This window comes from Phallusia mammillata, chromosome 3 (genome assembly GCF_965637545.1).
Source record: "Phallusia mammillata chromosome 3, kaPhaMamm4.hap1.1, whole genome shotgun sequence".
Lineage (NCBI taxonomy): Eukaryota > Metazoa > Chordata > Ascidiacea > Phlebobranchia > Ascidiidae > Phallusia > Phallusia mammillata.
In genome coordinates this window covers 27,254,064-27,280,342 of record NC_137254.1, presented here as the reverse complement: position 1 = coordinate 27,280,342, position 26,279 = coordinate 27,254,064, and the positions used below count along the sequence as shown (strand labels likewise).

General features: G+C 38.9%; 3 protein-coding genes across 6 annotated transcripts in view; 2 read left to right on the top strand and 1 right to left on the bottom strand.

Annotated features, from left to right (window-relative positions):
* LOC145218408 (uncharacterized) overlaps positions 1-22,174 on the bottom strand; it is a 58,878-nt gene extending 36,704 nt beyond the window's left edge. For 2 of the 4 annotated variants that reach the window (XM_080085820.1, XM_080085821.1), the window contains exons 1-5: positions 22,025-22,174; positions 21,520-21,634; positions 21,362-21,425; positions 20,011-20,085; positions 18,240-18,348 (exon numbers count right to left, since the gene is read on the bottom strand). In XM_080085820.1, coding sequence (XP_079941946.1) covers positions 18,282-18,348; positions 20,011-20,085; positions 21,362-21,425; positions 21,520-21,634; positions 22,025-22,126 — 423 coding nt within the window. In that variant the 5' untranslated portion in view covers positions 22,127-22,174 and the 3' untranslated portion in view covers positions 18,240-18,281. The other 2 variants (XM_080085824.1, XM_080085822.1) reach the window with 2 other exon arrangements.
* An 863-nt stretch (positions 22,175-23,037) lies between these two features.
* LOC145217886 (WD repeat-containing protein 74-like) lies at positions 23,038-24,862 on the top strand. The gene has a single exon (XM_080085264.1). The coding sequence runs from the start codon at positions 23,485-23,487 to the stop codon at positions 24,640-24,642; it is 1,158 nt and encodes a 385-aa protein (XP_079941390.1). The 5' UTR covers positions 23,038-23,484; the 3' UTR covers positions 24,643-24,862.
* LOC145217887 (vesicle transport protein GOT1B-like) lies at positions 24,862-26,185 on the top strand. The gene is made up of 5 exons (XM_080085265.1): positions 24,862-24,990; positions 25,062-25,153; positions 25,212-25,390; positions 25,625-25,706; positions 25,785-26,185. The coding sequence occupies exons 1-5, from the start codon at positions 24,966-24,968 to the stop codon at positions 25,821-25,823; spliced, it is 417 nt and encodes a 138-aa protein (XP_079941391.1). The 5' UTR covers positions 24,862-24,965; the 3' UTR covers positions 25,824-26,185.
* The last annotated feature ends 94 nt before the right edge of the window (positions 26,186-26,279 follow it).

The window sequence follows — 26,279 nt, the reverse complement described above, 5'->3', positions numbered from 1 at the left end:
CCCCCAATGGGTTGAAATTTCATTCGGAAAATTGACATTTAAACTTGAATTGAAAAGTCAACGGAAAGGCTATAGCCAATTGTAGCCGTTTTCGGTATCGCGAAATTAAAATATCGATGAAAAATTCAATTTTGGGTGGGTTACTGCCGCAATATTCTGATTTCAAATTAGGGTCTAGACGCCCATGACCTCCTTCTGAGCCCCCAATGGGTTAATATTGCATTCGAAAAATTTACATTTAAACTGGAATTGAAAGGCTATAGCCTCGAAGCCGTTCTCGGTGTCGCTAAATGAAAATATCGATGAAAAATTCATCTTTGTGTGGATTACTGCCCGAATATTCGAATTTTTATTAGGTTCTAGACGTCCATGGGCCCCTGCTGACCCCCCAATGGGTTGAAACTGCATTCGGAAAATTGACGTTCAAACTAGAATTGAAGAATTTACGAAAATGGTACATCCTTGCAGCCGCTTTCAGTATCGCAAAATTAAAATATGGATGAAAAATTCATCTTTTGGTGGGTAACTGCCGGAATAACCGAAGTTTAATTAGGTTCTAGACGTCCATGGGCCCCTGCTGATCCCCCAATGGGTTGAAACTGCATTCGAAAAATTGACGTTCATACTAGAATTGAAGAATTTACGAAAAGGGTACACCCTTGCAGCCGCTTTCAGTATCGCGAAATTAAAATATGGATGAAAAATTCAATTTTGGTGGGTTACTTCAGGGATATTCGAATTTCAAATTAGGTTCTAGACGCCCATGGCCTCCTTCTGAGCCCCCAATGGGTTGAAACTGCATTCGGAAAATTGACGTTCAAACTAGAATTGAAGAATTTACGAAAAGGGTACACCCTTGCAGCCGCTTTCAGTATCGCGAAATTAAAATATGGATGAAAAATTCAATTTTGGTGGGTTACTGCCGAAATATTCGAATTTTAATTAGGTTCTAGACGCCCATGGGCCCCAACCGACCCCCCAATGGGTTGGAATTGCATTCGGAAAATGGGCATTTGAACTAGAATTGAAAAGTCAACGGAAAGGCTATAGACTTGCAGCTCTTTTCAGTCTCGCAAAATTAAAATATCGATGAAAAATTCAATTTTGGTGGGTTACTGCAGGGATAACCGAAGTTTAATTAGGTTCTAGTCGTCCATGGGCCCCTGCTGACCCCCCAATGGGTTGAAACTGCATTCGGAAAATTGACGTTCAAACTAGAATTGAAGAATTTACGAAAATGGTACATCCTTGCAGCCGCTTTCAGTATCGCAAAATTAAAATATGGATGAAAAATTCATCTTTTGGTGGGTAACTGCCGGAATAACCGAAGTTTAATTAGGTTCTAGACGTCCATGGGCCCCTGCTGACCCCCCAATGGGTTGAAACTGCATTCGAAAAATTGACGTTCAAACTAGAATTGAAGAATTTACGAAAAGGGTACACCCTTGCAGCCGCTTTCAGTATCGCGAAATTAAAATATGGATGAAAAATTCAATTTTGGTGGGTTACTGCAGGGATATTCGAATTTTAATTAGGTTCTAGACGCCCATGGGCCCCAACTGAACCTCTAATGGGTTGGAATTGCATTCGGAAACTTGACATTTGAACTTGAATTGAAAAGTCGACGGAAAGGCTATAGCCAATTGTAGCCGTTTTCGGTATCGCGAAATTAAAATATCGATGAAAAATTCAATTTTGGGTGGGTTACTGCCGCAATATTCTAATTTCAAATTAGGTTCTAGACGCCCATGGCCTCCTTCTGAGCCCCCAATGGGTTGAAACTGCATTCGAAAAATTGACGTTCAAACTAGAATTGAAGAATTTACGAAAAGGGTACATCCTTGCAGCCGCTTTCAGTATCGCGAAATTAAAATATGGATGAAAAATTCAATTTTGGTGGGTTACTGCAGGGATATTCGAATTTTAATTAGGTTCTAGACGCCCATGGGCCCCAACCGACCCCCCAATGGGTTGGAATTGCATTCGGAAAATGGGCATTTGAACTAGAATTGAAAAGTCAACGGAAAGGCTATAGACTTGCAGCTCTTATCAGTCTCGCAAAATTAAAATATCGATGAAAAATTCAATTTGGGTAGGGTTACTGCCGGATTATTCGAATTTTGAATAGGTTCTAGACGCCCATGCGCCCCAACTGATCCTCTAATGGGTTGGAATTGCATTCGGAAACTTGACATTTGAACTAGAATTGAAAAGTCGACGGAAAGGCTATAGACTTGCAGCCGTTTTCGGTGTCGCTAGATGAAAATATCGTTGAAAAATTCATCTTTTGGTGGGTAACTGCCGGAATAACCGAAGTTTAATTAGGTTCTAGATGTCCATGGGCCCCAACTGGTCCCCCAATGGGTTGAAACTGCATTCGGAAAATTGACGTTCAAACTAGAATTGAAGAATTTACGAAAAGTATACACCCTTGCAGCCGCTTTCAGTACCGCGAAATTAAAATATGGATGAAAAATTCAATTTTGGTGGGTTACTGCAGGGATATTCGAATTTTAATTAGGTTCTAGACGCCCATGGGCCCCAACTGGTCCCCCAATGGGTTGAAATTTCATTCGGAAACTTGACATTTAAACTTGAATTGAAAAGTCAACGGAAAGGCTATAGCCAATTGTAGCCGTTTTCGGTATCGCGAAATTAAAATATCGATGAAAAATTCAATTTTGGGTGGGTTACTGCCGCAATATTCTAATTTCAAATTAGGTTCTAGACGCTCATGACCTCTTTCTGAGCCCCCAATGGGTTAATATTGCATTCGAAAAATTTACATTTAAACTGGAATTGAAAGGCTATAGCCTCGAAGCCGTTCTCGGTGTCGCTAAATGAAAATATCGATGAAAAATTCATCTTTGTGGGGATTACTGCCCGAATATTCGAATTTTTAGTAGGTTCTAGACGTCCATGGGCCCCCACTGACCCCCCAATGGGTTAAAATTGCATTCGGAAAATTGACATTTAAACTAGAATTGAAGAATTTACGAAAAGGGTACATCCTTGCAGCCGTTTTCGGTATCGCGAAAATAAAATATCGTTGAAAAATCAATTTTGGTGGGTTACTGCAGGAAAATTCGAATTTTACTTAAGATCCAGACTCCCATGGGCCCCTACTGACCCCCCAATGGGTTGGAATTGCATTCGGAAAATGGGCATTTGAACTAGAATTGAAAAGTCAACGGAAAGGCTATAGACTTGCAGCTCTTTTCAGTCTCGCAAAATTAAAATATCGATGAAAAATTCAATTTTGGTAGGGTTACTGCCGGATTATTCGAATTTTGAATAGGTTCTAGACGCCCATGCGCCCCAACTGATCCTCTAATGGGTTGGAATTGCATTCGGAAACTTGACATTTAAACTTGAATTGAAAAGTCAACCGAAAGGCTAAAGCCAATTGTAGCCGTTTTCGGTATCGCGAAATTAAAATATCGATGAAAAATTCAATTTTGGGTGGGTTACTGCCGCAATATTCTAATTTCAAATTAGGTTCTAGACGCCCATGGCCTCCTTCTGAGCCCCCAATGGGTTGAAACTGCATTCGAAAAATTGACGTTCAAACTAGAATTGAAGAATTTACGAAAAGGGTACATCCTTGCAGCCGCTTTCAAAATCGCGAAATTAAAATATGGATGAAAAATTCAATTTTGGTGGGTTACTGCAGGGATATTCGAATTTGAATTAGGTTCTAGACGCCCATGGGCCCCAACCGACCCCCAATGGGTTGGAATTGCATTCGGAAAATGGGCATTTGAACTAGAATTGAAAAGTCAACGGAAAGGCTATAGACTTGCAGCTCTTATCAGTCTCGCAAAATTAAAATATCGATGAAAAATTGAATTTGGGTAGGGTTACTGCCGGATTATTCGAATTTTTAATAGGTTCTAGACGCCCATGCGCCCCAACTGATCCTCTAATGGGTTGGAATTGCATTCGGAAACTTGACATTTAAACTTGAATTGAAAAGTCAACGGAAAGGCTAAAGCCAATTGTAGCCGTTTTCGGTATCGCGAAATTAAAATATCGATGAAAAATTCAATTTTGGGTGGGTTACTGCCGCAATATTCTAATTTCAAATTAGGTTCTAGACGCCCATGGCCTCCTTCTGAGCCCCCAATGGGTTGAAACTGCATTCGAAAAATTGACGTTCAAACTAGAATTGAAGAATTTACGAAAAGGGTACACCCTTGCAGCCGCTTTCAGTATCGCGAAATTAAAATATGGATGAAAAATTCAATTTTGGTGGGTTACTGCAGGGATATTCGAATTTTAATTAGGTTCTAGACGCCCATGGGCCCCAACTGACCCCCAATGGGTTGGAATTGCATTCGGAAAATGGGCATTTGAACTAGAATTGAAAAGTCAACGGAAAGGCTATAGACTTGCAGCCCTTTTCAGTCTCGCAAAATTAAAATATCGATGAAAAATTCAATTTTGGTGGGTTACTGCAGGGATAACCGAAGTTTAATTAGGTTCTAGACGTCCATGGGCCCCTGCTGACCCCCCAATGGGTTGAAACTGCATTCGGAAAATTGACGTTCAAACTAGAATTGAAGAATTTACGAAAAGGGTACATCCTTGCAGCCGCTTTCAGTATCGCAAAATTAAATTATGGATGAAAAATTCATCTTTTGGTGGGTAACTGCCGGAATAACCGAAGTTTAATTAGGTTCTAGACGTCCATGGGCCCCTGCTGACCCCCCAATGGGTTGAAACTGCATTCGGAAAATTGACGTTCAAACTAGAATTGAAGAATTTACGAAAAGGGTACACCCTTGCAGCCGCTTTCAGTATCGCGAAATTAAAATATGGATGAAAAATTCAATTTTGGTGGGTTACTGCAGGGATATTCGAATTTTAATTAGGTTCTAGACGCCCATGGGCCCCAACTGACCCCCAATGGGTTGGAATTGCATTCGGAAAATGGGCATTTGAACTAGAATTGAAAAGTCAACGGAAAGGCTATAGACTTGCAGCCCTTTTCAGTCTCGCAAAATTAAAATATCGATGAAAAATTCAATTTTGGTGGGTTACTGCAGGGATAACCGAAGTTTAATTAGGTTCTAGACGTCCATGGGCCCCTGCTGACCCCCCAATGGGTTGAAACTGCATTCGGAAAATTGACGTTCAAACTAGAATTGAAGAATTTACGAAAAGGGTACATCCTTGCAGCCGCTTTCAGTATCGCAAAATTAAATTATGGATGAAAAATTCATCTTTTGGTGGGTAACTGCCGGAATAACCGAAGTTTAATTAGGTTCTAGACGTCCATGGGCCCCTGCTGACCCCCCAATGGGTTGAAACTGCATTCGGAAAATTGACGTTCAAACTAGAATTGAAGAATTTACGAAAAGGGTACATCCTTGCAGCCGCTTTCAGTATCGCGAAATTAAAATATGGATGAAAAATTCAATTTTGGTGGGTTACTGCAGGGATATTCGAATTTTAATTAGGTTCTAGACGCCCATGGGCCCCAACTGGTCCCCCAATGGGTTGAAATTTCATTCGGAAAATTGACATTCAAACTTGAATTGAAAAGTCATCGGAAAGGCTATAGCCAATTGTAGCCGTTTTCGGTATCGCGAAATTAAAATATCGATGAAAAATTCAATTTTGGTGGGTTACTGCCGCAATATTCTAATTTCAAATTAGGTTCCAGACGCCCATGGCCTCCTTCTGAGCCCCAATGGGTTGAAACTGCATTCGGAAAATTGACGTTCAAACTAGAATTGAAGAATTTACGAAAAGGGTACACCCTTGCAGCCGCTTTCAGTATCGCGAAATTAAAATATGGATGAAAAATTCAATTTTGGTGGGTTACTGCAGGGATATTCGAATTTTACTTAAGATCTAGACTCCCATGGGCCCCTACTGACCCCCCAATGGGTTGGAATTGCATTCGGAAAATGGGCATTTGAACTAGAATTGAAAAGTCAACGGAAAGGCTATAGACTTGCAGCCCTTTTCAGTCTCGCAAAATTAAAATATCGATGAAAAATTCAAGTTTGGTGGGTTACTGCAGGGATAACCGAAGTTTAATTAGGTTCTAGACGTCCATGGGCCCCTGCTGACCCCCCCAATGGGTTGAAACTGCATTCGGAAAATTGACGTTCAAACTAGAATTGAAGAATTTACGAAAAGGGTACACCCTTGCAGCCGCTTTCAGTATCGCGAAATTAAAATATGGATGAAAAATTCAATTTTGGTGGGTTACTGCAGGGATATTCGAATTTTAATTAGGTTCTAGACGCCCATGGCCTCCTTCTGAGCCCCCAATGGGTTGAAATTTCATTCGGAAAATTGACATTTAAACTTGAATTGAAAAGTCAACGGAAAGGCTATAGCCAATTGTAGCCGTTTTCGGTATCGCGAAATTAAAATATCGATGAAAAATTCAATTTTGGGTGGGTTACTGCCGCAATATTCTAATTTCAAATTAGGTTCTAGACGCCCATGACCTCCTTCTGAGCCCCCAATGGGTTGAAACTGCATTCGGAAAATTGACGTTCAAACTAGAATTGAAGAATTTACGAAAAGGGTACACCCTTGCAGCCGCTTTCAGTATCGCGAAATTAAAATATGGATGAAAAATTCAATTTTGGTGGGTTACTGCAGGGATATTCGAATTTTACTTAAGATATAGACTCCCATGGGCCCCTACTGACCCCCCAATGGGTTGGAATTGCATTCGGAAAATGGGCATTTGAACTAGAATTGAAAAGTCAACGGAAAGGCTATAGACTTGCAGCCCTTTTCAGTCTCGCAAAATTAAAATATCGATGAAAAATTCAAGTTTGGTGGGTTACTGCAGGGATAACCGAAGTTTAATTAGGTTCTAGACGTCCATGGGCCCCTGCTGATCCCCCAATGGGTTGAAACTGCATTCGGAAAATTGACGTTCAAACTAGAATTGAAGAATTTACGAAAAGGGTACACCCTTGCAGCCGCTTTCAGTATCGCGAAATTAAAATATGGATGAAAAATTCAATTTTGGTTGGTTACTGCAGGGATATTCGAATTTCAAATTAGGTTCTAGACGCCCATGGCCTCCTTCTGAGCCCCCAATGGGTTAATATTGCATTCGGAAAATTTACATTTAAACTGGAATTGAAAGGCTATAGCCTCGAAGCCGTTCTCGGTGTCGCTAAATGAAAATATCGATGAAAAATTCATCTTTGGGTGGATTACTGCCCGAATATTCGAATTTTTAGTAGGTTCTAGACGTCCATGGGCCCCCACTGACCCCGCAATGGGTTAAAATTGCATTCGGAAAATTGACATTTAAACTAGAATATTAAGAATTTACTCAAAGGGTACACCCTTGCAGCCGTTTTCAGTATCGCGAAAATAAAATATCGTTGAAAAATTCAATTTTGGTGGGTTACTGCAGGAAAATTCGAATTTTACTTAAGATCTAGACGTCCATGGGCCCCTGCTGACCCCCCAATGGGTTGAAACTGCATTCGGAAAATTGACGTTCAAACTAGAATTGAAGAATTTACGAAAAGGGTACACCCTTGCAGCCGCTTTCAGTATCGCGAAATTAAAATATGGATGAAAAATTCAATTTTGGTGGGTTACTGCAGAGATATTCGACTTTTAATTAGGTTCTAGACGCCCATGGGCCCCAACTGGTCCCCCAATGGGTTGAAATTTCATTCGGAAAATTGACATTTAAACTTGAATTGAAAAGTCGACGGAAAGGCTATAGCCAATTGTAGCCGTTTTCGGTATCGCGAAATTAAAATATCGATGAAAAATTCAATTTTGGGTGGGTTACTGCCGCAATATTCTAATTTCAAATTAGGTTCTAGACGCCCATGGCCTCCTTCTGAGCCCCCAATGGGTTGAAACTGCATTCGGAAAATTGACGTTCAAACTAGAATTGAAGAATTTACGAAAAGGGTACTTGCAGCCGCTTTCAGTATCGCGAAATTAAAATATGGATGAAAAATTCAATTTTGGTGGGTTACTGCCGAAATATTCGAATTTTAATTAGGTTCTAGACGCCCATGGGCCCCAACCGACCCCCCAATGGGTTGGAATTGCATTCGGAAAATGGGCATTTGAACTAGAATTGAAAAGTCAACGGAAAGGCTATAGACTTGCAGCTCTTTTCAGTCTCGCAAAATTAAAATATCGATGAAAAATTCAATTTTGGTGGGTTACTGCAGGGATAACCGAAGTTTAATTAGGTTCTAGACGTCCATGGGCCCCTGCTGACCCCCCAATGGGTTGAAACTGCATTCGGAAAATTGACGTTCAAACTAGAATTGAAGAATTTACGAAAATGGTACATCCTTGCAGCCGCTTTCAGTATCGCAAAATTAAAATATGGATGAAAAATTCATCTTTTGGTGGGTAACTGCCGGAATAACCGAAGTTTAATTAGGTTCTAGACGTCCATGGGCCCCTGCTGACCCCCCAATGGGTTGAAACTGCATTCGAGAAATTGACGTTCAAACTAGAATTGAAGAATTTACGAAAAGGGTACACCCTTGCAGCCGCTTTCAGTATCGCGAAATTAAAATATGGATGAAAAATTCAATTTTGGTGGGTTACTGCAGGGATATTCGAATTTTAATTAGGTTCTAGACGCCCATGGGCCCCAACTGAACCTCTAATGGGTTGGAATTGCATTCGGAAACTTGACATTTGAACTTGAATTGAAAAGTCGACGGAAAGGCTATAGCCAATTGTAGCCGTTTTCGGTATCGCGAAATTAAAATATCGATGAAAAATTCAATTTTGGGTGGGTTACTGCCGCAATATTCTAATTTCAAATTAGGTTCTAGACGCCCATGGCCTCCTTCTGAGCCCCCAATGGGTTGAAACTGCATTCGAAAAATTGACGTTCAAACTAGAATTGAAGAATTTACGAAAAGGGTACATCCTTGCAGCCGCTTTCAGTATCGCGAAATTAAAATATGGATGAAAAATTCAATTTTGGTGGGTTACTGCAGGGATATTCGAATTTGAATTAGGTTCTAGACGCCCATGGGCCCCAACCGACCCCCCAATGGGTTGGAATTGCATTCGGAAAATGGGCATTTGAACTAGAATTGAAAAGTCAACGGAAAGGCTATAGACTTGCAGCTCTTATCAGTCTCGCAAAATTAAAATATCGATGAAAAATTCAATTTGGGTAGGGTTACTGCCGGATTATTCGAATTTTGAATAGGTTCTAGACGCCCATGCGCCCCAACTGATCCTCTAATGGGTTGGAATTGCATTCGGAAACTTGACATTTGAACTAGAATTGAAAAGTCGACGGAAAGGCTATAGACTTGCAGCCGTTTTCGGTGTCGCTAGATGAAAATATCGTTGAAAAATTCATCTTTTGGTGGGTAACTGCCGGAATAACCGAAGTTTAATTAGGTTCTAGATGTCCATGGGCCCCAACTGGTCCCCCAATGGGTTGAAACTGCATTCGGAAAATTGACGTTCAAACTAGAATTGAAGAATTTACGAAAAGGGTACATCCTTGCAGCCGCTTTCAGTATCGCGAAATTAAAATATGGATGAAAAATTCAATTTTGGTGGGTTACTGCAGGGATATTCGAATTTTAATTAGGTTCTAGACGCCCATGGGCCCCAACCGACCCCCCAATGGGTTGGAATTGCATTCGGAAAATGGGCATTTGAACTAGAATTGAAAAGTCAACGGAAAGGCTATAGCCAATTGTAGCCGTTTTCGGTATCGCGAAATTAAAATATCGATGAAAAATTCAATTTTGGGTGGGTTACTGCCGCAATATTCTAATTTCAAATTAGGTTCTAGACGCCCATGGCCTCCTTCTGAGCCCCCAATGGGTTGAAACTGCATTCGGAAAATTGACGTTCAAACTAGAATTGAAGAATTTACGAAAAGGGTACACCCTTGCAGCCGCTTTCAGTATCGCGAAATTAAAATATGGATGAAAAATTCAATTTTGGTGGGTTACTGCCGAAATATTCGAATTTTAATTAGGTTCTAGACGCCCATGGGCCCCAACCGACCCCCCAATGGGTTGGAATTGCATTCGGAAAATGGGCATTTGAACTAGAATTGAAAAGTCAACGGAAAGGCTATAGACTTGCAGCTCTTTTCAGTCTCGCAAAATTAAAATATCGATGAAAAATTCAATTTTGGTGGGTTACTGCAGGGATAACCGAAGTTTAATTAGGTTCTAGACGTCCATGGGCCCCTGCTGACCCCCCAATGGGTTGAAACTGCATTCGGAAAATTGACGTTCAAACTAGAATTGAAGAATTTACGAAAATGGTACATCCTTGCAGCCGCTTTCAGTATCGCAAAATTAAAATATGGATGAAAAATTCATCTTTTGGTGGGTAACTGCCGGAATAACCGAAGTTTAATTAGGTTCTAGACGTCCATGGGCCCCTGCTGACCCCCCAATGGGTTGAAACTGCATTCGAAAAATTGACGTTCAAACTAGAATTGAAGAATTTACGAAAAGGGTACACCCTTGCAGCCGCTTTCAGTATCACGAAATTAAAATATGGATGAAAAATTCAATTTTGGTGGGTTACTGCAGGGATATTCGAATTTTAATTAGGTTCTAGACGCCCATGGGCCCCAACTGAACCTCTAATGGGTTGGAATTGCATTCGGAAACTTGACATTTGAACTTGAATTGAAAAGTCGACGGAAAGGCTATAGCCAATTGTAGCCGTTTTCGGTATCGCGAAATTAAAATATCGATGAAAAATTCAATTTTGGGTGGGTTACTGCCGCAATATTCTAATTTCAAATTAGGTTCTAGACGCCCATGGCCTCCTTCTGAGCCCCCAATGGGTTGAAACTGCATTCGAAAAATTGACGTTCAAACTAGAATTGAAGAATTTACGAAAAGGGTACATCCTTGCAGCCGCTTTCAGTATCGCGAAATTAAAATATGGATGAAAAATTCAATTTTGGTGGGTTACTGCAGGGATATTCGAATTTGAATTAGGTTCTAGACGCCCATGGGCCCCAACCGACCCCCCAATGGGTTGGAATTGCATTCGGAAAATGGGCATTTGAACTAGAATTGAAAAGTCAACGGAAAGGCTATAGACTTGCAGCTCTTATCAGTCTCGCAAAATTAAAATATCGATAAAAAATTCAATTTGGGTAGGGTTACTGCCGGATTATTCGAATTTTGAATAGGTTCTAGACGCCCATGCGCCCCAACTGATCCTCTAATGGGTTGGAATTGCATTCGGAAACTTGACATTTGAACTAGAATTGAAAAGTCGACGGAAAGGCTATAGACTTGCAGCCGTTTTCGGTTTCGCTAGATGAAAATATCGTTGAAAAATTCATCTTTTGGTGGGTAACTGCCGGAATAACCGAAGTTTAATTAGGTTCTAGATGTCCATGGGCCCCAACTGGTCCCCCAATGGGTTGAAACTGCATTCGGAAAATTGACGTTCAAACTAGAATTGAAGAATTTACGAAAAGGGTACACCCTTGCAGCCGCTTTCAGTATCGCGAAATTAAAATATGGATGAAAAATTCAATTTTGGTGGGTTACTGCAGGGATATTCGAATTTTAATTAGGTTCTAGACGCCCATGGGCCCCAACTGGTCCCCCAATGGGTTGAAATTTCATTCGGAAACTTGACATTTAAACTTGAATTGAAAAGTCAACGGAAAGGCTATAGCCAATTGTAGCCGTTTTCGGTATCGCGAAATTAAAATATCGATGAAAAATTCAATTTTGGGTGGGTTACTGCCGCAATATTCTAATTTCAAATTAGGTTCTAGACGCCCATGACCTCTTTCTGAGCCCCCAATGGGTTAATATTGCATTCGAAAAATTTACATTTAAACTGGAATTGAAAGGCTATAGCCTCGAAGCCGTTCTCGGTGTCGCTAAATGAAAATATCGATGAAAAATTCATCTTTGGGTGGATTACTGCCCGAATATTCGAATTTTTAGTAGGTTCTAGACGTCCATGGGCCCCCACTGACCCCCCAATGGGTTAAAATTGCATTCGGAAAATTGACATTTAAACTAGAATATTAAGAATTTACTCAAAGGGTACACCCTTGCAGCCGTTTTCGGTATCGCGAAAATAAAATATCGTTGAAAAATCAATTTTGGTGGGTTACTGCAGGAAAATTCGAATTTTACTTAAGATCCAGACTCCCATGGGCCCCTACTGACCCCCCAATGGGTTGGAATTGCATTCGGAAAATGGGCATTTGAACTAGAATTGAAAAGTCAACGGAAAGGCTATAGACTTGCAGCTCTTTTCAGTCTCGCAAAATTAAAATATCGATGAAAAATTCAATTTTGGTAGGGTTACTGCCGGATTATTCGAATTTTGAATAGGTTCTAGACGCCCATGCGCCCCAACTGATCCTCTAATGGGTTGGAATTGCATTCGGAAACTTGACATTTAAACTTGAATTGAAAAGTCAACCGAAAGGCTAAAGCCAATTGTAGCCGTTTTCGGTATCGCGAAATTAAAATATCGATGAAAAATTCAATTTTGGGTGGGTTACTGCCGCAATATTCTAATTTCAAATTAGGTTCTAGACGCCCATGGCCTCCTTCTGAGCCCCCAATGGGTTGAAACTGCATTCGAAAAATTGACGTTCAAACTAGAATTGAAGAATTTACGAAAAGGGTACATCCTTGCAGCCGCTTTCAAAATCGCGAAATTAAAATATGGATGAAAAATTCAATTTTGGTGGGTTACTGCAGGGATATTCGAATTTTAATTAGGTTCTAGACGCCCATGGGCCCCAACCGACCCCCCAATGGGTTGGAATTGCATTCGGAAAATGGGCATTTGAACCAGAATTGAAAAGTCAACGGAAAGGCTATAGACTTGCAGCTCTTATCAGTCTCGCAAAATTAAAATATCGATGAAAAATTCAATTTGGGTAGGGTTACTGCCGGATTATTCGAATTTTTAATAGGTTCTAGACGCCCATGCGCCCCAACTGATCCTCTAATGGGTTGGAATTGCATTCGGAAACTTGACATTTAAACTTGAATTGAAAAGTCAACGGAAAGGCTAAAGCCAATTGTAGCCGTTTTCGGTATCGCGAAATTAAAATATCGATGAAAAATTCAATTTTGGGTGGGTTACTGCCGCAATATTCTAATTTCAAATTAGGTTCTAGACGCCCATGGCCTCCTTCTGAGCCCCCAATGGGTTGAAACTGCATTCGAAAAATTGACGTTCAAACTAGAATTGAAGAATTTACGAAAAGGGTACACCCTTGCAGCCGCTTTCAGTATCGCGAAATTAAAATATGGATGAAAAATTCAATTTTGGTGGGTTACTGCAGGGATATTCGAATTTTAATTAGGTTCTAGACGCCCATGGGCCCCAACTGACCCCCAATGGGTTGGAATTGCATTCGGAAAATGGGCATTTGAACTAGAATTGAAAAGTCAACGGAAAGGCTATAGACTTGCAGCCCTTTTCAGTCTCGCAAAATTAAAATATCGATGAAAAATTCAATTTTGGTGGGTTACTGCAGGGATAACCGAAGTTTAATTAGGTTCTAGACGTCCATGGGCCCCTGCTGACCCCCCAATGGGTTGAAACTGCATTCGGAAAATTGACGTTCAAACTAGAATTGAAGAATTTACGAAAAGGGTACATCCTTGCAGCCGCTTTCAGTATCGCAAAATTAAAATATGGATGAAAAATTCATCTTTTGGTGGGTAACTGCCGGAATAACCGAAATTTAATTAGGTTCTAGACGTCCATGGGCCCCTGCTGACCCCCCAATGGGTTGAAACTGCATTCGGAAAATTGACGTTCAAACTAGAATTGAAGAATTTACGAAAAGGGTACATCCTTGCAGCCGCTTTCAGTATCGCGAATTTAAAGTCTGGATGAAAAATTCAATTTTGGTGGGTTACTGCAGGGATATTCGAATTTTAATTAGGTTCTAGACGCCCATGGGCCCCAACTGGTCCCCCAATGGGTTGGAATTTCATTCGGAAAATTGACATTCAAACTTGAATTGAAAAGTCATCGGAAAGGCTATAGCCAATTGTAGCCGTTTTCGGTATCGCGAAATTAAAATATCGATGAAAAATTCAATTTTGGTGGGTTACTGCCGCAATATTCTAATTTCAAATTAGGTTCCAGACGCCCATGGCCTCCTTCTGAGCCCCCAATGGGTTGAAACTGCATTCGGAAAATTGACGTTCAAACTAGAATTGAAGAATTTACGAAAAGGGTACACCCTTGCAGCCGCTTTCAGTATCGCGAAATTAAAATATCGATGAAAAATTCAATTTTGGTGGGTTACTGCAGGGATATTCGAATTTTACTTAAGATCTAGACTCCCATGGGCCCCTACTGACCCCCCAATGGGTTGGAATTGCATTCGGAAAATGGGCATTTGAACTAGAATTGAAAAGTCAACGGAAAGGCTATAGACTTGCAGCCCTTTTCAGTCTCGCAAAATTAAAATATCGATGAAAAATTCAATTTTGGTGGGTTACTGCAGGGATAACCGAAGTTTAATTAGGTTCTAGACGTCCATGGGCCCCTGCTGACCCCCCAATGGGTTGAAACTGCATTCGAAAAATTGACGTTCAAACTAGAATTGAAGAATTTACGAAAAGGGTACACCCTTGCAGCCGCTTTCAGTATCGCGAAATTAAAATATGGATGAAAAATTCAATTTTGGTGGGTTACTGCAGGGATATTCGAATTTTAATTAGGTTCTAGACGCCCATAGGCCCCAACTGGTCCCCCAATGGGTTGAAATTTCATTCGGAAAATTGACATTTAAACTTGAATTGGAAAGTCAACGGAAAGGCTATAGCCAATTGTAGCCGTTTTCGGTATCGCGAAATTAAAATATCGATGAAAAATTCAATTTTGGGTGGGTTACTGCCGCAATATTCTAATTTCAAATTAGGTTCTAGACGCCCATGGCCTCCTTCTGAGCCCCCAATGGGTTGAAACTGCATTCGGAAAATTGACGTTCAAACTAGAATTGAAGAATTTACGAAAAGGGTACACCCTTGCAGCCGCTTTCAGTATCGCGAAATTAAAATATGGATGAAAAATTCAATTTTGGTGGGTTACTGCAGGGATATTCGAATTTTACTTAAGATTCATCTTTTGGTGGGTAACTGCCGGAATAACCGAAGTTTAATTAGGTTCTAGATGTCCATGGGCCCCTGCTGATCCCCCAATGGTTTGAAACTGCATTCGGAAAATTGACGTTCAAACTAGAATTGAAGAATTTACGAAAAGGGTACACCCTTGCAGCCGCTTTCAGTATCGCGAAATTAAAATATGGATGAAAAATTCAATTTTGGTGGGTTACTGCAGGGATATTCGAATTTTAATTAGGTTCTAGACGCCCATGTGCCCCAACTGTTCCCCCAATGGGTTGAAATTGCATTCGGAAAATGGGCATTTGAACTAGAATTGAAAAGTCAACGGAAAGGCTATAGACTTGCAGATCTGATCAGTCTCGCAAAATTAAAATATCGATGAAAAATTCAATTTTGGTAGGGTTACTGCCGGATTATTCGAATTTTGAATAGGTTCTAGACTCCCATGGGCCCCTACTGACCCCCCAATGGGTTGGAATTGCATTCGGAAAATGGGCATTTGAACTAGAATTGAAAAGTCAACGGAAAGGCTATAGACTTAATAATTGCAGCCCTTTTCAGTCTCGCAAAATTAAAATATCGATGAAAAATTCAAGTTTGGTGGGTTACTGCAGGGATAACCGAAGTTTAATTAGGTTCTAGACGTCCATGGGCCCCTGCTGACCCCCCAATGGGTTGAAACTACATTCGGAAACTTGACGTTCAAACTAGAATTGAAGAATTTACGAAAAGGGTACATCCTTGCAGCCGCTTTCAGTATCGCAAAATTAAAATATGGATGAAAAAATCATCTTTTGGTGGGTAACTGCCGGAATAACCGAAGTTTAATTAGGTTCTAGATGTCCATGGGCCCCTGCTGATCCCCCAATGGTTTGAAACTGCATTCGGAAAATTGACGTTCAAACTAGAATTGAAGAATTTACGAAAAGGGTACACCCTTGCAGCCGCTTTCAGTATCGCGAAATTAAAATATGGATGAAAAATTCAATTTTGGTGGGTTACTTCAGGGATATTCGAATTTCAAATTAGGTTCTAGACGCCCATGGCCTCCTTCTGAGCCCCCAATGGGTTAATATTGCATTCGGAAAATTGACATTTAAACTGGAATTGAAAGGCTATAGCCTCGAAGCCGTTCTCGGTGTCGCTAAATGAAAATATCGATGAAAAATTCATCTTTGGGTGGATTACTGCAGGGATATTCGAATTTTTAGTAGGTTCTAGACGTCCATGGGCCCCCACTGACCCCGCAATGGGTTAAAATTGCATTCGGAAAATTGACATTTAAACTAGAATATTAAGAATTTACTCAAAGGGTACACCCTTGCAGCCGTTTTCGGTATCGCGAAAATAAAATATCGTTGAAAAAATCAATTTTGGTGGGTTACTGCAGGAAAATTCGAATTTTACTTAAGATCTAGACTCCCATGGGCCCCTACTGACCCCCCAATGGGTTGGAATTGCATTTGGAAAATGGGCATTTGAACTAGAATTGAAAAGTCAACGGAAAGGCTATAGACTTGCAGCCGCTTTCAGTATCGCGAAATTAAAATATCGATGAAAAATTCAATTTGGGTAGGGTTACTGCCGGATTATTCGAATTTCAAATTAGGTTCTAGACGCCCATGGCCTCCTTCTGAGCCCCCAGTCGGTTGAAACTGCATTCGGAAAATTGACGTTCAAACTAGAATTGAAGAATTTACGAAAAGGGTACACCCTTGCAGCCGCTTTCAGTATCGCGAAATTAAAATATGGATGAAAAATTCAATTTTGGTGGGTTACTGCAGGGATATTCGAATTTTAATTAGGTTCTAGACGCCCATGTGCCCCAACTGGTCCCCCAATGGGTTGAAATTGCATTCGGAAAATGGGCATTTGAACTAGAATTGAAAAGTCAACGGAAAGGCTATAGACTTGCAGCTCTTATCAGTCTCGCAAAATTAAAATATCGATGAAAAATTCAATTTTGGTAGGGTTACTGCCGGATTATTCGATTTTTGAATAGGTTCTAGACGCCCATGCGCCCCAACTGATCCTCTAATGGGTTGGAATTGCATTCGGAAAATGGGCATTTATACTAGAATTGAAAAGTCAACGGAAATGCTATAGACTTGCAGCTCTTATCAGTCTCGCAAAATTAAAATATCGTTGAAAAATTCATCTTTTGGTGGGTAACTGCCGGAATAACCGAAGTTTAATTAGGTTCTAGATGTCCATGGGCCCCTGCTGACCCCCCAATGGGTTGAAACTGCATTCGGAAAATTGACGTTCAAACTAGAATTGAAGAATTTACGAAAATGGTACACCCTTGCAGCTCTTATCAGTCTCGCGAAATTAAAATATGGATGAAAAATTCAATTTTGGTGGGTTACTGCAGGGATATTCGAATTTTAATTAGGTTCTAGACGCCCATGGGCCCCAACTGATCCTCTAATGGGTTAAAATTGCATTCGGAAAATTGACATTTAAACTAGAATATTAAGAATTTACGCAAAGGGTACACCCTTGCAGCCGTTTTCGGTATCGCGAAATTAACATATCGATGAAAAATTCAATTTTTGATGGGTTACAGCCGAAATATTCTAAATAAAATTAGGTTCTAGACGCCCATGGGCCCCTACTGACGCACCCAATGGGTTGGAATTTGATTCGGAAAATGGACAATTGAACTGAAATTGAAAAGTCGACGGAAAGGCTATAGCCTTGCAACCGTTTTCGGTCTCGCGAAATTAAAATATCGATGAAAAAGTTGATTTTGGGGGGAGTTACTGGCGGAATCCCAGGGCCCCCTGCCGACCCCCCCAGTGTTTGAAATTGCGTTCGGAATATTGACATTTGGACTGGAATTGAAAAGACGACTTCTAGCAATAGCCTTGCAGCAGTTTTCGATCTCGCAAAAAAATGTTTGAAATTGAAGACTTTAGTTTTGGGTGGGTTTCAGCCGGAATAAACGCCTAATTGCAACCTTTTTGGTCTTGCGAAATCATAATTTATATTTAAAAAAAATTGATACATTTTTGGCGGAGTATCATAATTTGAATTTTAGGTGTCATCGGTCTCTTAAGGCCCCCGATGGGTAAATTGGCATTTGTAAAAACAATATACTTTTGCTAACTTGAAGAGGCCAATACAAAATCTTACTCGCAGTATCCTGCTTGATCTGTGATTTTCTAACGGTTTCTGTCAATTTTCGTGGAACTTGAGCGAAATGAAGGAGTACTTTGTTGTTATGGTGCAGATGTGATTGCGCCTGTGGAATAACAAAAGCAAATAAAGCACATGTTAGTATTAAATTTACCAATCTACAAATTCAGTATACGTGACATACTAGCTTGAAGTTAGGTAAAATGATAGTCTAGATTTTTTTAATGTGAAACATCACGTGATGCCAATTTCAAAGAGAAGCACCCCTTTCGCAAATTTTATAATTCAAAGTAGACCACTGCAACTTGAATGCATGTAAGGCCAAAGTTGGTCATGTAATATGCGTATGATGACATTCTATATCAATAAGAGTTATTTTCATAAGTCCTAACGACGGCATTAAAACCGTGTAAATAAAATCTTTGTGTAAATGTAAAAATCTATGCTGTGTAAAAATCTAAAATCTATCAAACCACAATATCGTTATATCTTGTTTAGTGCATTTTGCTAATATCTTACGTTTGACTGTTCTGCTTTTATGTTTAAATTGACTAGTGTGCTAACTGCATCGCCTTTAGTCACAATTTCAAAAAATCTTGATATATCTAAGCTTCATACATGCCAGGGGTCATCGACTGATAGTACGTGAAAAATTACCGCGCAGTTAATGCTTGATTAAAAAGTGGTGCGCGAAAAACATGCCTGTCTTTACCCTAACAACTTTATCAAATTGTATATCCCTACACAACATCAATAAAAACAAGCCACAATACGTGCACGCAATACTTATAAGTAGTCTTAACACACAAACCCAACTCCCAGTCCAAAAGTCTTTGTGAAAGTGTTACTGGAATTTCTGGTTCTCATTTGTAAAATTGAAATAGCTTAATAATCACCAGTTTGTTGTCCAAACTATGATATAAGTCAATGCATCATAGTACGCCAGGCCTATTAGACGTGTACCGAATCAGCTGGTTTCCCAAGCATTTCCATATGGCAAGGCACAGACTGGAAAAATCTAACCCGCGGTGGGATTCGAACCCACAACAGGAGTCTTTCCGGGCTCTTCCAACTGAGCTACACAGGCTCAGTGGAGAAACCGCCGAAATTTATCATAAGTCAATGCATGTTTATTTGTAGGCAAGAAAGACTACTTTTTCGCTCAATAATTTCTTTCACATTTTATAATTAACCGGTTCGTTTTATGAATATAGCGTTGTTGCCAGTTTGCAGCGAAACTGTTTGTCTGATTTGTTTAATAAGTCTGATTGTCAACTTTTGATAAATTACACACTCAGAACAAAATGTCTAAGGGCTTGTAGAGACAGAAAAAAACTGTTTGCTGATACCAGACTGTGTAAAAAACACTGACACATCTTCGCATGCTAGACATTATAAAAGTCAATACAATCCTTTAATTCAGGGGTCGGCAACCTTTTTTGCACTGCGGACCGGTTTGAAACTAAAATGTTATATCACGGACCGGCCTTCAAAAACCACAAATAATCAGCACTGAAAACTAATGACAATTGTTACAACTTTGATTCAAAGTGAACCTTGAGCAAGTTTTATGCGGCCCGGTAACAAACTCCTCACGGACCGGCACCGGGCCGCGGACCAGTGGTTGCCGACCACTGCTTTAATTTATTTAATATTATCTGCTATAAATAATTAACAGACTAATCCATTTATTTGTAAAATAGTAAGAACAGAATAAGTGTTAGTTTAACATGGATGCATGTAAAGTATTGTATAACTGATTTCCTACCTTTGTTCTCGAGTGCGTTGGTTTGAAGGTAAAGAAAACGTCAGACGAGCATCACATCCATCAAGACTAAAGCACCTGATATCAAATAAGTTACAATTAGTGCACATCAGTGAGTTACAGGAAAATTGTTCAGAGCACAACATCTAACATTACAAGACCACAACACGCTAAACCAGCTACAATCAGTAAAGACAATTTTCGTTATTGTAGCCTACCTGTTACCCCAAAACAAAATATCATCAGCAAGTATAGCACCTTTTAACACACACAAGACGTGACAGCAGTTCTCTGGCTCACTACGAAACAAACTAACAGTTGAACAGAACAGCGCAGATCCCTGCAGCGCGTCTTGTGCTTGCGGCTGATTAAACAAAAAAACAACTTTGCCAGAAACCCAATCAATTGGCAAAACACTGACTCTCTGAATTAAAAGGTGTAAACGTAACGGTTATATATTCCAAACACTATTATTGAAAAACAAATAACGAAACAAACGTTAAAAAGTATTGCGGACACAAAAGCCATTTTATTGCTTTCAGTAACTAACTTCCAGGCTACCTTTACTAATTAAACAAAATTAACAATGTTCTGAACTAGTACAGACACAATGTTCAACAAAAATTATGCATTATACTAAACAGTAAAAAGAAAAAAAAGCACGAGACCAAAAAAGATTGAAAAACACTGTACTAGTGGCTATTGTATTAGTCTTTTCAGGTTGTAAAGGGTGGAATTAAATACCTATTTGCAAAAAATAAAATGAAGAGAATTTAAAACAGAAAACACTGGAAATCGCGTCCAGCATACGAGATAAGTCTATGGGATTTGTTGAGACAATCCAATGTTGAATGTCGGACTTTTTCAGAATATTAACAGATTTAGGTCAGGGGTTGGCAACCCCTCTGGCACGGATGTCAAGGTCCGGATGCAAGTAGGTTTTTATGTTCGTTAAAACGCAGCCTGTAGTTACGAATCCACCTACATTCTAGTTATTATTTACATAATGACACAAACTACTTCTAAACATAAATTTTTTACCATATGACATAGCAAGTAAATCGACACGCGGCGTTTAAAAGGTTGTGGCCCTTGGTTCAGGTTACTAAAAAATTGACCTGATAATCAGATACGTAGGCTAATTCGAATTCTGATTTTACAAAAAAAATTACTTTAATTCGTACATCCTGTCGATACAAAGGAGACATGTCTGCCAAAACTAATTAATTCGGTGACTTAAACTTTCGGTTCTGGTTCACGTTTGGATGTCACGTTGGTTTGACTTAAACTTTTAAGCTTGCCAACGGTTTACAGAATAAATTAAGACAAACTTATAAACACGTAAAAATCTTACATCAGATATTGAGGTGTCATACAGAATTGGGTATAAGGATCAGTGGTCAATGATATACAAAGGTCTGCAATTTTCACAAAGACATAAGTTAGTTTAATTAAACATTTTACTTCAAAAAATATTCCAATTTCTAACACTTTCTGCAAGTATGAGTTTACCTTGCATCGACGCACATCTTTGAAAATGCAGCATATTCATCAGGAAAAGATAACATGCAACAATTATGCAGCTCAAGTTCCACTGCGGGTGTTTAAAAGGTCGGGATTTGGCGACCTGGGAAGCGAGAAACGCAACTGTTCGCGTGTATGTAATATAATAATGTAGGCACACCTACATATTTCGCAAGTATAAATATAGAAAGATGGTTACGACAGACCTACATGGTTTTGATAAAAAATTATTTAACAGCAAATTTGGGTGTGAGCGAAGACAATTAATTGTAAAAAATCTACTGACGAAAAAAACTGTCCGCTTGCAATATGTTACAAAAATGAAACAACCAACGCATTATAACCACTCAATCAACTCAGTATTGCTTATAAAACCCACATCCTAAATAACAGCAAAAATATTTTTTAAACGACCCTTTTAAACGATCAAAAAATATCGCTGTAAAATAGTATTCAACATAGTTTAAGCAAAATGTTATTTTAAATTTCCTACTTTAGTTCCAGATTGCTTTAAAAATCCGTTTCCATATTCAAACAGAACAGCTTGTAGGGAACATTCCAAATAAGCATAAGTTACAGGAGCATCCAGAAACATAACATCCAGAATTACATTAGAACTACAACACCCTAAACCTTGAGTAAGTAGCCTACAGATAAGTAGTTATTGTAGCTAACTGGTCAGATAAAAAAAAAAAAAAAACATCAGCAAACATCACCTTTCAACACACTAAAGAGGTTACTACAGCTCTCTGGGTCACTGCGGAACAAATGAATGTAAGTTAGAACTGAGTGAGCACCTTTGGCAGATCTCCTGCCTGCAGCTGAAACGGAAGAAAAAAGTCTGCTGGAAGGCCAATTGGGTCAAAGGTTGCCGGTTTGGCTGCGTGTAGTTAATTGTGCTCGCTAGTTGCGGATCTAGCGGTTTTTGAGGCCGCTACTTTTAAGAACAACTGGGCAAAAGTAACACAAATATTACAAACATTTACATTAGGTTAACAGGCAAGTCAAAATAAGTGGAACATAATGTTTTAGGATGTTTTTTGCATTTTAGTCAGGTCATATTAATTAAGTCAGCAAGCAAGCAGTAAAAAGGTAGACTGTATAAATTGCTGGTAGCAACGAAAATGTAATTTTCAAAACTTTACATTATAATTCCTAAACAATATGTCATCTTTACTTTGCATTTTAGCATGCAGGGTTTATTTTCCCAACTAATGTCAAAATTTAAGACTGCCTAGTGTAGTTTGTAGTAGACCTGTAATAATTAAATGACATAAAAATGCCTGCAACCCCAAACAACACAACCTGAAGCTCATGGTGGGAAATAACCCGTCTTTGTTTCAGTACTTAAAGGCAGTTGATTGAAACCCTGCATTACGCCATGTTAAATATATTGCGATATATAGCTTACTGGGCTCTCGCTTTTGTGGCAGTTTATTTCTTCTGTAATTTTTTTAAGCTTAATTCAAGTTTTTGCTTGAATTTTTACTTAAAATTTTATTTTGAAATGTCGAAAAAAGAGCCCAACCGACTCCGTTTTTGTGCGTAAAAACTTGAACGTCAATCAAATCTTGTTGCGCTGGTCAACGTGTATTTTAAACGCAGTTGGTTGGTTTTTGCTTTAGGTTAATTGAAAAAAAGGATCGTAACGTTGGAAGACACTTCTATCACTGATATAGTGAATGAAAAACACGTTTCATGTATTAAACGACAGTTGACCGAAGACGTTGAGTTATTAATAAACATTTGAAATTCGGAAAGACGAAATTTCTGAATAGACTAACTATAGTTTATGAATTATTCATATATGAATCGTTAGCATATAATCATATTTTACTGTTTGAGCATACTATTCTAATTATTGAGTAAAATAATGACATATTTTATATTTGTTTGCTTGTCTGTTGTGTTTTGTTTTTGAAAAATTAGGTTGTCAACTTGTCACAGAAAACAATGCCCAACGAAGAAAACGTTTCCAAGTTGGCCAATGTGTGGCTAGGTGCAGAAACAGGTTTACTTAAGTCTGTTGATTTGTGCAAAAAAGTTGCAACCAATCACTTTGAACAGGATAAATATGGAAAAGAGCATGAGATTTGTTCCATGTGCTGGGCAAATGTGGAAAAAACAAAGCTCTACACTGGGCATAAAAGTGGAGCAGCACGGTGTTTTGATCTGTCCAAAGGAACCTATACTGAAACACACACTATACCTGGGTTTCAAAGTGACAAAGAAAAATTGGTAGGACTAAATACTGTCAAGGACTCATTTCTCACTTGTACTTCAAAAGGCTGTGTAAAACTTTGGTCAGGTTGCAGTGATGATGTAACAACTGAGTTTCCTGCAGGGGATGATGTAGCCTGTATAAGTTACAATGAAGACACACATTGTGTTGCTGCTGGCGGAAAAGAAAACCTTATGAAAATTTGGGATTTAAATGCAACAGAACAACCTGTGTTTAAATCAAAAAATGTGCCACCAAATTGGTTGCAACATAGGGTTCCGGTTTGGGTGACAAGTATATTGTTCCTTCCAGAACCTACCAAGGTGCTGACAACCACAGGGACACATAATGTTAGAATCTACGATATCAAAAGTGGTCAGCGGAGACCTGTACTAGAGACAGAGTATTCTGAATATCCTCTCACAGCTTCAGCACTGCTACACAGCAATGACAACCAAGTAATTGTTGGTAATACAAGAGGAGAAATGGCCTCATTTGACCTTAGAAAAATGAAACAAGTGTTGCGTTGCTACAAAGGTTTTGCTGGAAGTATTCGAGACATTGTTTGCCATAAGAGTATGCCCTACATCTTTTCTTGTGGCCTGGACAGATATTTGCGTGTTCATAATGCAAACCAGCCTAAACCTATCCACAAAGTGTATCTCAAATCAAGGTTAAACTGCTTATTGGTGACAGATGAGGATATTGAAAAATCAGAAGGTGACAGTAAAGGAACAAAACGTAGAGCTGATGGAAGTGAAGATGAAAACGAAGTGGGACTCTGGGATAAAATGGACGAAATTTCTGATGATGACTCTGATGAGTTGTCTTCAGACAGTGGTGCTGATGTCAATGAAAATACTTTAACTGAAAAACGACGGAAATCTTAAGACTTGTGTTTAGTTGAAAAGTCCATTATTGTCTTAGTGCTAATGGTGAACCGATACATTAAGTTAGATTATTTGAATGCATGTTAAGTCCACCTAATTAATATTGTATGACAGCAAAATACTTCATGGATACATTGTATTACATTACTTGTTGTTTATGAAACTCATTTTGGTTACATTTGCACACAATAATGGTTTAACACTTTTCATGTTTTTCAGATTTTTTGAATTTTATTTTACCATTAATGCAAATACTGATCTATACATAAAGATACTTGCATCTGCAATTTATTTTACTTGGTACTTTCAGCCCTATTGTCAAGATGTTGTCTGTCACGGATAGTCAAAGTGGGTTACATTTCTGCCTTGTTAACAATTTTTGTTGCGAATTGTTTTATAATTGTATCCATTTGTTGCAGAAATTGGAATCGGCCTTACTGGATTTGGGGCATTCTTTCTATTTCTAGGAATGGTTCTTCTCTTTGACCGAGTTCTACTAGCATTTGGAAATGTAAGGACCTAATTAAGTTGTTTGTACCCATTTATATATTTGCTCTTTTTGTTTTCAGTTGCTTTTTATTAGTGGATTATCCTTCATTATTGGACTGCAAAGAACATTCAACTTCTTCTTTCAACGACACAAAATTAAGTCAAGTGGATTTTTCTTCTCAGGAATTTTGATTGTTCTGCTTGGTTGGCCATTAATTGGCATGCTTGTCGAAACCTATGGATTTTTTCTCCTATTTAGGTGAGTTTCAAAACAGAGCCAAACTTCAAAAAGCTGCTTCATGGACATATTTGTGTGTCGTTTTTATTTTTCTGAACAAAAATAGCTATCTAGTCGTATTTTTTAATAGGTTTGGTCCATAAGTTGACATAGAAAAAGGTTGCATCAATAAACGCTGTAAACAAGAGATTAATTTCCCAATTTTTATTTATGAAAAAAAAGCAATCCTAAACAACAATTGTTTTATGTTTTTAGTGGATTCTTCCCAGTTATAATCAACTTCTTAAGGCGGATACCAGTCATTGGAAGCTTATTCAACATCCCAGTAATTAATAAGGTCAGTAACAATTCTGAACTCAGCAGTGGGTCAGTAGGATAAGACCAAAGTCTAACATTTATCTGTTTGTTTTGGTAGTTTGCTGAAAAGCTTGAGGGCCAACACCCCATGGTGTGAAATGACTGAGCAAATGCGAACAACACTTGCCTTTTGGTCTTGGTGCTTGCAAAGTATTTTAGTATTTGACATGACACTGGGCTGACAAAACATAACTTGACACTGAATGGAATTGCCTTGCAAGCATGTTGTGCAATAGAAATGACTTTTGTATGCTTTCAACTATTATAGTTTTATTCCGCTGTTTGTTTTGGTTTACTTTTTGTTGCATATTTTGTGGTACTTTGCTATTTTAAGGGAATAACTACATACAAAAGCGTTGTGGTTTGGGTGATATTCCTAAGAACAGAATGAAAATTCATCTGTAATGTTTAATCACAGTCTGTTGGGTGTATAGGCAATAAACTTGATTGTAAATTAAATATTCTTACATTTTAATGGAAGAACTATATACCAACGTTTTATGGTTAGAGTATAACTAAACACACATAAGTTACGATAAATATAAATTCATAA

What these genes read in the sequence shown, in the direction of transcription:
- LOC145217886 (XM_080085264.1), top strand. Translation starts at nt 23,485, where the DNA reads ATGCCCAACGAAGAAAACGTTTCCAAGTTGGCCAATGTGTGGCTAGGT.
- LOC145217887 (XM_080085265.1), top strand. Translation starts at nt 24,966, where the DNA reads ATGTTGTCTGTCACGGATAGTCAAA. An exon ending in GTCTGTCACGGATAGTCAAA is followed by an intron (nt 24,991 to 25,061) that starts GTGGGTTACATT and finishes CATTTGTTGCAG; the next exon opens with AAATTGGAATCGGCCTTACT. An exon ending in GGATTTTTTCTCCTATTTAG is followed by an intron (nt 25,391 to 25,624) that starts GTGAGTTTCAAA and finishes TTATGTTTTTAG; the next exon opens with TGGATTCTTCCCAGTTATAA.